We start from the raw sequence: 11,357 nt of genomic DNA on the forward strand, positions 1-11,357 counted from the left end.
TTGAATTTATACACCATCATTGCGTCAGCAATTTGTTAAATTGTATAAAGTAATTTATTTATCGAAATAACGTGGAAATCGACTTTTAGGTACGCGGTGTTGTTTTAGGAACGACATTCGAGTTAGATAGTGACGTACTTTCTTAAACTATCGAATCAAGTTACGAATCGATCGAACGTCAAAACGATTCTTCGATCGATATATGTATGATAACGCAACAACTAGTTTGTCAACGCTAACTGCATACTTCTCAGCAAATAAATTGCCTCTGTGAGTGTGTGCGTGATGTGTGTGCGCGTGCGCGTATCAAGATACACGGAAGTGTGGAAATACTAAAACGGGGGGAGGGAAACAAAAGAAAAAGCGGAGAAAGCGCGCGCGAACAGTGTGAGTGAACTGAGTTTAAGTTTTAAGAATTCTATTTTTGTGATTAAAAGAAAAGTGTAATTATTGTAGGCAGAAATGGGGAAGATGGATGCAGGAATCGTGGAATGATTTTTGTTAAAGGAACGCGTTCGAAACTTTCCATTTTTTTCTCAAACTTTTCTGACAAACTTTTGACGATTTACACATTCCGACGCTTCCTTCGGATTACGACAAGAGACCTTCCACTACTGATCCAATGTGCTTGTATTTTCAGATCTTTAAATTAAGTTTTTTCGTTGTAGGAAAATTGGGAATTAAAAAGTAGTGGAACTTCTCTCAGTCAGAATTTTTCCTGGGAAGCTTAGTGCAGTTTCTGACAGGTCTATACTGCGCATGCGCGTAAACATCGAAGAAACAATCGAGAGCATACTTATCGACCAACGAACGACACTTTGTTCATAGATGTATCGATAGATTCTTTTCAGTTTTTCTTTTTAGCTATTATATCTTCGTTATCGATCGGAATGCTATATGATAATAAATTACCGACTGTACTAGAATTTTTGTCGAGTGCCATTTCAATATATCGGAACATTGAATCGATAGCGTTCCCACTTTCGAGAAAAAAAGATCATTCAACGCTCCTGCAGCTAAGAAATATTTTTTTTGGCGAACGACAAACAAGGACAGGAAAAGCGACAGAAGCTAAAGTGCGCCGGACGATCAATCGCTTTACTTAGAAAAGATATTTTATTAGACGATACGTGAATCGTGGTCATTAATATTAGTAATGAAAAGGGGGAAAAGCAATAAAAAAAAAAGTAAAAGAAGGAAAATCATGCACGGTTACGGCAGTCTTTCTCGATGCCACGAATATAAATTTCAATGTATTTTTTGTTAAGGAGCGAACACATCGTGTTATCGTATTTCACTTCGTGGAACTTCACGATCGAATACACGGAATTGGTCGATACTCAAAGTTTACGATGTACACAAATCGACTCGTTCCGTGTGACGTCTCTCGAGCAAGTCCACCAAAATTAACGGTTAACATCTCAGCTGAAAAGTGACGTAATGTACGTATAAGAAAAAGGGGAAATTGCGAATCGGTTGGAAAGTTCTCGCGATTGCAAATCCAACAATCCTCGTCGATAGTTCGAGAATATTTGTGAAATATATCGATCGATCGACGACTCGGAAAAAGTGTTCACATTTTTTTACACGATTTTGTATCTGCGTCAATTAATCGCAACGTTTTGAATCCTAGCTCCGTGATCGCGTTCCAAACGTATTCGCGATTTAAACGCACAAATATCACGAGCCGTAAACGCTAGAAAATTTTGCACTTTTTAATATTCCAACGAAACACGTCGATTTGCAATTCGTTGATAACACGATCATGATTCGTTCGCGTGAAAACGTGGCACGATACTGCATCGTAGAGAAAAAAGGCATACAAATACTAATCGGGTAGTAATCGTTTATTATTATTTTTTTTTTTTTAATTCTAACTTATCGTTTCTAATTGAAAATACGAATTACCCTCATTTTCGAGGGAGAAGCGAATGAACATCGATTTATATCGATCCGACTCGAGCGAACGTTTGGTGGATTCGTTATTATTATCGAACATAACTGTTTTAATAATAATAATAATAATAATAATTATTGACACGATAACGACTCCCATATCGAATCATCTCGTCGAGAATCGAGTGTTGTGGAGCCGATATCGATATAGTATGAAAGCAATTACATACGCGTGCGCGCGCATGCGTGCGTGCGCATAACAAACGGATGACAATGAGACGCCTACGGCGTACGCACTGACCAACGTCTTTTTGAAAATTCGACACACACCGTTGCAACCATTTATGTTATTTAAACGAATATTAACACACGTTAATACTGTCATGATAACCTTTGTTTATTTGGTTCTAATATAATAATTATTATTGTTAGTTCGCCATCCTTTGTATATATATTCGCAACACTTAATAAAAAAGTACCAAAAAAATCTACTCGAAAATTCTTTCTCGTTCAAACAAACTTCTCGATGGATGTGGGGGAAAGGTAGATAAATTGTTCAGATTTATACTTTTTTCGGTATATTTGCAATTTGTTCGTATAATTGGTAACTGATCTCGGATAACTAGTACTAAAAACCTAAACAACGTACGAAACTTTATACATAACTAGTTACTTGAAGGGTGCTAACGTAGCTATTTACAGTGCGAATTGAACCACGAACCGAGAATCGATCTTTAGTAATCGCGAGATAACCTGGAAAGATTTCCCTCTGGTTCAATCGATCGAAAGGAAGATTGGATTTCTCTTTACATCGTTTCCACGCTTTTCCCGGTAATCGATTTCACAAACGCGTTCGATAATATGTAAATTTCTGCACGTTGCTCCAGATGGCGCCTCGACACCGTACCGCCGTCGATTATCGATATTCGACCACTGATTTAAAGATCAAATTATAGATGCGTCAGAGGTTCACTGAACTGTTATCTCGGTGGAAACGACGCAAGATCTGTCGATTCTAAACATACAAAACTGGTCGATTTAAGTCGAATGCAAACAGAGCTGCATACTTGACATCGTTCGAACGGACCGTTGACAAATTAGGGCAGTGCTGTCTATAACCGTCAAGGATCCCGTATACGTAAGTCATTGGAAATTGCTAGTACAATGTAGGGATATTCACCAGATAAATTACAGTTTGCAAATCTGGTGAAAATGAAGACGTAAAAGGAACTGAAAGGCACCGGATGTTGGTGAACAGTGCTGCATCTTGTTAACCTTACAATGTAAGGTAACATTAGAGGCTGTTATCGATAATCGATACATTACCGATATCTCATCGATGTCAACATGGAGTAGAATGCAACGTGTCGACTTGGTAATTTTGACTGTTCTAACCTAATTCCAGAGAACAATTTGTTACCCATTATATTCTACACCTTGTTTATTCAGAGATATCTACGATCTTATTGTTTATAGATAACATCTCTATCTTGAGCCTTAGAATGTACTTAGGATAGCAAGGAGGAGGTAGAAGATTCAGGAGCTAACCTAGATTCTGTGGAACGTAAGAGGCGTCTAGGAAGTGATCCTAGGAAGAACGTAGTAAGGAGGAAATGGCGCGAGAACAGCGTAGGGAGCCATTTTGTAGACAGCACTGATTCGTACGGTGCCGTGAACGCTAGGCTTCATAGGTTATTCGAATTAAATATTCAATGTGTTGGCATAAAAATTAATTTTGGCTATTGCAGGTTTTCATCGAGGGTAGCCTAGCATGCATGTATGCAGCTCATCGAATTGAACTTATTCGCGTTAAGAAACAATACGTTATATTTACAGGATCGTGTATACAAATCGTACAAGTCGCGTGTCGTCGCGTAACAAAAATTCGAAACTGTCGAACAAATGGGCGAACGCGATTCGTCGTTAAAATAAAATAAAAAGTTAAGAAGGAAAAATTCGTCGCGAGAAACAAACGATCCGCAAAAGAACGAGGAAGTCGAGCCATTAACGAGCCGATTACAACGTTGCTGTTCATCGATTATTTCCTGATAACAGGAGAACGAAAACTTCGAATCGTTTTCGAAAATCTAGTCGTTCGTGAACGAAGGAAATATCTTAAATAGAAATTGAAGGCCCATTGTGGCATTGTCGCGGTAGTAAATTCATCCGATTTTGTTCTTTCACCGAACCTCAACCGTACCTCACTTTTACATCGATTCACAGCTACTCTAAAGGCATTTATACACGCACGTCTCATTCGGTGTGTTCGTTCTTCTCGTTTCTCAGCGTTTACTTTCTCCGTGAATTTTTCGCTACAAATTGATCTATGGTATATCGTTAATGTGCTCGTACGAACGTACTCGAATATATACAAATTACGTAAGGTAATACGTGTTTCAGGGACATCTTGGTACGTATACCGGCACGGTAGGCTTCCATACGCGGACCGTCGATGCAAGAGAACGTCCTCGATTATCAAATTTACATGCCACAACGATTATCAAATCGTCGACGCTTCGAACAAGCTTTAAAAATTTTCAAATTTACACGATTGATGTTCGAAGAAACGTAGTGCACTCTCCTGCACCAAATATCCAAAGGAGGCCTACGTGATTCGATACCAACGTTGGTAACAGTCTGTACGTACAACGAAAATATTTCGCAATGTCCTTGATTCATGTCCCATAACCGAAAACACGATTCGGGTTTATAGTCTCGTTCTCGAACAGTTTTTCTTTCCTGCACGTTTCGTCTGGTCGACCGCACCGATCATGCGAGTCGCAAGGACAGAAAAGCACGATCGACTCCATGGTGGTTGCAGGCTAGGCCGCACAGCTGTATCCTCGAACTGCGCGTTGGTTCGAAGTTGCAGCTGATCGGAAAGGGGCCCTCCTTCGTTCGATCCTGTTCGGTAGGAAAGGCATCCTCCGCGTCCGTACCGACCGAGTTTGCCCCGATCAATACTTAAGTGATCGCGCGACTGTGGTGCACCGATCGAGCCGGGAATCATGGCTGCCGCAAGACGGCGGCAGTAGCAGTATTGTTCACCTTCCAGTCCAGGTTCATCCTCGCCGTGGTTCCTCGTGTGTGCCGCGAAGCCGTCTACCCGCATCGTCGTCGTTGTCGTGGTCGTGATTCTCCGTCGAGCCAGACACAACGAGAGGAGGTTGCTCGAGGCACGAGGCTCCCTTCTAGGTCTCCAAACCGGGCACTAAACTGTGGAAGGTTTGGATATCGTGGAATGCTCTGCCGCAACTTTGATTATTGTTTCTTTCGAATTTCGCCAGGTCGAAGTGCTCGTCCAACGACTGAAGCTCCACCAGGCGTTCCTCGAGGCTCTTCGCGGAGTCGGCGAACCTCGCGAAGTCGCAGATCCTGTCGGGGTCGACCACGTCCGAAGCCTCCATCATACCCACGTCGTTCGATCTCGACACGCTGTTCAACTGGCTATTCGTTTCGCCTGCACCACCGCTACCGGGGAATATCACGGAATTGCAACAACTGTTCGCCGAACTGGTACTGGTGTTCGTCGTGTTCGCGCTACTCGTGGACACGATGCTGGATCCTGACCGCGCCTCCACCGAGCCCAGTCGGTCCTCCGGGTACACCAGATGATGATGGTGGTGCGGCGACTCCGGCTGTTGAACCTCGTCGATGTGAGAGAGCAGTCGCGGGGTAGGTGGCAGGATGTAGAAGTCGCTGAACACGTCGTCCTGAAGGTCGAGGTCGTCGTGCCTCTGTCGCTTCGCGCCGCCGAGTCCTTCGTTCCTCGCGTCCTCGTTCAATCTGTACAAACACGATTATTTAGGATAGTCAACGCTGGAAAGTTTAGCGCCGACGCGCATGCGCAGTAGGAGCACGTGATCCTGAAAATATTGCGCAACGACCACGCGGCGATTCGCTATTACTTGCGTAATCCGTTGTTATGTAAAATCAATTTCTATCGACCGCTAGTAACGCTTCTTACATGTTAGAACCCAGCTTAATAATTTGGACATTTAACCTTGTTTAAACTTCGAATCTTTCGTAGCCCATCTCGGGGGCACTTGTTGCGTGCCAATCATAAATATCACCGTGTTACGAATCGGGGCTATTTGCGAGACTGTTCGAGAAACGTCGATAACGAAGGGTATCTGACAGAGCAGCCGAGTCGGTTATCGCAAGTTGCGAATCGTTACGATCTTTAAGGGCTGTAAAGTAAAGAGCCTTACCGCTTTCTCGAGGACGTCTCGTCGTCCGTGACGCCGACGATAAGGTTGCTAGAAACGTTGTTCTCTTTGGTGGAATCGTTCAGATAGGTGACCACCGGAAGACCGTAATTCCTCGTCTTCTCGTCCCGGTTCTCTCGCTGCAGTCGTCTGACAGCGTTGTTTATGAGGACCGATCTGCACAGACTGGCCTCCGGATCCTCGATCCTTCTCAATTTGCCGGCAGAGATCTTCAGCAGACGGCGGCGTTCTTCTCTCGCGCGGTACTTGGCGGATATCATTGTGGGTCTGCTCCTACGGATTACGAGATCTTCCTCTAATCTCATTTTAGCGTCTGAAACACAAGAAAGGTACTTGTTAGTTATACAAGTTAGTAAAAGTATCGATAATTGTATTAACCTGCTATGTCGGTAATGTTACGAAAAAAACGCACGCGTAACGGTATTACCGAAGGACGGTAAAAGAGACGGTTATAGAGGACAGCGTAGCGGTACGAGTACGCATTTACGTGTTTATGTGGCTCATGCACTGCGCCAATAATGGGCCGATTCTTTTCCGCTATTGTCGACTGACCCGAATATTTCCGTTCGAGCTGAAGAACTTCTTTAACGATTTCGAAGGATAACCTACAAATTCAGGAATCAGATTGACATCTTGGTTCTACGAGGTTAGGTTTTATCATCGTCTCCGATGTCTGACTAATTAACGAGAAAGCGATATTAATATACCGATGCGTAATCCTATCGTTCGTAATCGGAGCATAATCGCTGACGTCATAAGGCTACGACTGGTCGAGTGCAGATTTCGATGACGCTAATGCGCTGCGTTTTCCCATTTATGAAAATTACGAAACGCTCGTAGCACTTTTCGTGAGCTGTGGTGCTTCACGGAATTAGAATAAATTACTCGACAACGACGATTCCTTCGAAATTTTTACAGCCTGATAAACCGAACAATTGTATGTAGGCAGAGAGTAGGGACAAGGAAACTACTTTTTACAGAGATACCAATTTAAATGACAAGACGGGGTACGACTGCGCATGCGCACTGCGCACAATATGGCGGACAAAGAACGGTTTAAACCTGCACTTTATTTGTAACAAATATTTACAAATAGATTTTTATTGACATAAACTTGATTTAAATTTCCTAATTTATTTGTGACAAATATTTTTAAATAGATTTCTAGTTATTGACATAAAATTGATTTAAATTTCCTAATTGTGTTTTAACAAATATTTTCAGATAGATTTCTAGTTATTGACATAAAATTGATTTAAATTTCCCGCCTGTTTGAACAACCATTTGACAGAATTTTCTAAACAACGGTGTCGATAGAGTTGCATCCCTACTCTGTGACGTATAGTGTTCATAACTAGAACTATCGAAGTAAATTGACAATCAGAACGTTTTAAGTTTCCTCAAAACAATTAAATTAAAAATAGTAACAGAAGTGACTATCGATCAAAGGTTGTATACTTGTTTAAAATTGAAAAATACCTCGTTAAAACGTGACGACTCGAATATAGGTTAGAACGAAGGGAAAGTTATCTTTTCCACAGAATTTTCCTCTCGTTGGACTTCTTCCGCGAAATGAGTCATTTGCATTTCTAAAACGTAAATCATTAACATTTAGCGGAAAGATGAATCTACTAAAATTATTTCCACGAATGACCGGCTGAGTCACGCGCGTACGAAAATAATTCCGAAAATAAATTGTTCCATTAGTCGACAGATGGCACCCCCGATATTTTTACGTGCCAACAAGATGGCCACCGCGCAACATTAATCACGTTCAAAGAACAGACGGACACTTGTTGCTAAAACGATTTGTCGATTTTGTATCACGGTGCGATCAAAAGCTCGTTTAAACGTTTTCTTTATCTTATCATGAACCCTGATACACGATATTTAAATGTTACACACGAAAATTATTTCATTCGCAGGAAAATAAAGAAGAACCATCGCGCACAGAAAGACGATTTTACGCTCCAAGTGCGCCTAAGCTAACTTTCTCCGGAGGGAAAAAAACCGCCATGGATACACGTTACCTAACCTGTAAAGTCTGCTTTGGAGTCGCTGACTCGTGCGCGTCCTCTCCCTTCTCCAACTTACATCCACACGCGAGACACACACGTACACACGTTTCCCATTCCCCTATTCTCTCCCACACGCGTCCACACCGTATACATGTACGTATACCTTCTCTCTTTACGCTCCCGTCTCTTCTTTATCCGGTACAGTTATCTGAAACAACGTAACTGTCGATACGATCGACTTGTACGATACAAACGGATCGAGTCGAAGAAAAAATATACCTCGTTTTATGGAAATAGTCTAATCTTTGATTAACTAACCTAGAAACTGTACAGCGATATACATTTCGAATATTTGATCGGTTAGAATTTGCTTTAAAAATCACGTCGCAACTATAACGCAGTGTTTGGCAATTAAACGAAGCTTTTGACCTCGGTCGAAATTAGATCGATTTAAACGCGGCATCGCGGAACGCAGATATACTTAACCTTTTCAAACTCGAACGATAAAAATCGATAGATATTAAAATATCGTTTGGACAATTTATTCGATATTAAAATAATATATTTTATCCTTCAAGTCTAATATTTTAATTACTTTGGGTTGACAGGTCAAGAAATATATCGTTAAATATCGATTCCGCAGAATGTATTAATCGATGACGTCACTAGCTATTTTCGCTTCGAGAAAAAAAGTCCCTTACCGACGAGGAGTATACGATTAAGAATGAGTTAGGTTCCATATTGAATCGTTCAAAGTAGAAAGCGTTCGGTATATGGAGACGACCAGGTCAGAGCGCTGTCAATCCATTCCTTGCAAAGGCCTTGGATGGAATGCGAGAGCAAAAAGAAATCAGCGAGCATTTTACGCGCTTATAAATAAATACGGATACTAAACCGGGTTACGTTAGGGTTAGGTTATTTTATCGCGTAACTCGGGCTTATCTCTGATTTCGATAAGTTCGTTTGTACTAATATCACGTATTCTTGTCGTTAAAAATTATTTGTCGCAACGTAAAAAGCGGTTGTCGCTACCGCGATTTATTTTAATCGATTTGCTACATTGACCGTGTTTCGATTCTTTTTCCGCGCCTACAGATATTCGATGTATACGGCGCAGTTGCGCGGCGCACTCGTTCAAATACTGATAAACGTATTTATAATCGGAACAAAAGTTTCGGTCACGTATCGCGTTTTACACTTCTGACGCATCAGATTACCTCGTCCATCGACCATGAAATCGTCGAATTTCGTGGAATAATATTTCTGGCCGTCGAAAATAAAGAGCACGCTGTTCTAGCTTTCGTGGAACGTCAAAAGGGAAAGCGATACACGGTTTAACAACATTGTAAGTAAGCGGTTAGAACTCACTTTCGAACTATGCAAAACTGTAACGTCGGACGTACGCTCACCACACCACTTTCCACGTTTATTCGTGTGACACGACTGGACGATCTTAGTAAACCAACCGAGCGCGACCAGCGGTACGCGATAACTGTTCGGACAAACGAACCGTTAACAAAAGAAACCGTGTATCGTTCGATCAGACGGAATGGCACTGCGGAAAATTCGCGATTCGCGTGAGACACAAGTAGCCGCTGGTGTCTGGAAGTGATCTGTGCGTCAAACGTAATCGCGCCATACGTACGACGACAGCTCGACGACAACAAAAGTGTTATCGGGCGTCGCGTGACGTCACGATTGGCCGTCGTGTGGTGTGTACTACGTACGGTTCGCGCATGCGCGCAGATCACCCCCACTCCTCGGTGCGACGAGTCACACGCGCGCATACACATGCGCATGCGTATCTTCACGGACACTGTTCGTTCTGCTTGTGACGCGCGTGCATTTAGCGACGAGCTTGGCTCGAGTTCGAAGGAGATGCCTGTATCACTTTCTCTTTTTACACAAAGGAACGTTCACCGAAAACAGATAGGAAAAAGTCTGCGGCTCTCTTTTTTTCTTACGACTATCTGAAACTAGAAACGGGAAATTAGGTTTACGTAAGAGTACATTCGGTTTCGGATATCCGAGGCACACACCTATGCATCTACTAAGGATTCCTCGGAGCTCGTTAATTGCACCGACTCAAGTACTTTTACCCGACTCGAATAATGAAACGCGTTTCTTTTTTATCCACCACGTTCTCTTTCAATTTCCATCCGAATCGACGCGTTTCTTTTTTAAATTGTTCATCGGTTATCTCGCGGCACCAATTCACGCAGATAACGCGGAAAGGAGATAACGACCGAAGGATTTTGCACCGATCACTTTCGTTTTACATATTACGGAGTTAAATAATATTTCAACGAGTTTTTGAATTTCCCTAATTTTAAAAGTCTTTCCGTGATATTCTTTCAAGTTTCTACGTATTAAGTCGTTGAAATTGTACGGAGCAATCGCTAAATAGACCGCGACCATTCGAACGACTTTCTCCTGTAGCCGCAATGAACGAAGACATCGGGAAAAAATTGGCCGCATTTAGAACGCGGCTTTGTCTACGAGCAAAATGTTTCACCCCGAAATACGTAGATCTATATAGACGTTTAGATAAGTAAAATATAAATCGTTCGAATTTATCAATTTTATAAAATAGAATAAAATTTAACAAAAATAAAACTAATAAAAATAATAAAATTAATAAAACTTTAATATAAAATTATTTAAAATTATTAAAATTAATAAAACATTAATACAAAATTATTTAAAAATAATAAAATTAATAAAACTAATAAAAAATAATTAAAAAATTAATAATTAACCCCAATTATGATAAATAAAAATAATAAATAAAAAAAGTAATTCCTGTAGCGATTGCCTTTTAAAAATATTAATCTTGCTGTACGTAATCGTTATGTTCAAAATCCAACCAATCAATCAAACATGCAACGTAACGACAACAATATTTGATTAGCGAAGAAACGCAACACGCGTCAACATTTCCCGCCTGTCTTAAAATAGACCGGAAAAGAATCGTTTATTTTCGTTCGGCTGGAATCCGTTGTCGCTTTTGGGTATCGCGAGAATATTTTCAATGTCTGGAAAGTCGTTTAAATAGACCGCCTTAAATCCACGCGTAATTTTATCCGTGAAAGTAAGTCCTTTTAAGGCAGGTCAATCGCTACAAGAAACGTCGCTTTCTCGTGCCTCCGATTCTAGCAATCTTTCCTGTTATACAAATTTCGCGACGTTAAATATTTTGCGAATTAAAATAATA

At 41.2% G+C, this 11,357-nt stretch overlaps 1 protein-coding gene across 4 annotated transcripts in view; it reads right to left on the bottom strand.

Moving 5' to 3' along the window:
• Positions 1–3,705: 3,705 nt before the first annotated feature.
• Positions 3,706–11,357, bottom strand: part of LOC100883204 (uncharacterized) — a 55,817-nt gene continuing 48,165 nt past the window's right edge. For 2 of the 4 annotated variants that reach the window (XM_003700521.3, XM_012299105.2), the window contains exons 2-3: positions 6,108–6,438; positions 3,706–5,682 (exon numbers count right to left, since the gene is read on the bottom strand). In XM_003700521.3, the coding sequence (XP_003700569.1) occupies positions 5,088–5,682; positions 6,108–6,438 (926 nt within the window). In that variant the 3' untranslated portion in view covers positions 3,706–5,087. Of the gene's footprint in view, positions 5,683–6,107; positions 6,439–6,832; positions 6,961–9,360; positions 9,506–11,357 lie in introns of those variants that run through there. The other 2 variants (XM_012299106.2, XM_012299103.2) reach the window with 2 other exon arrangements.

Source organism: Megachile rotundata, chromosome 11, assembly GCF_050947335.1.
Source record: "Megachile rotundata isolate GNS110a chromosome 11, iyMegRotu1, whole genome shotgun sequence".
Taxonomy (NCBI): domain Eukaryota; kingdom Metazoa; phylum Arthropoda; class Insecta; order Hymenoptera; family Megachilidae; genus Megachile; species Megachile rotundata.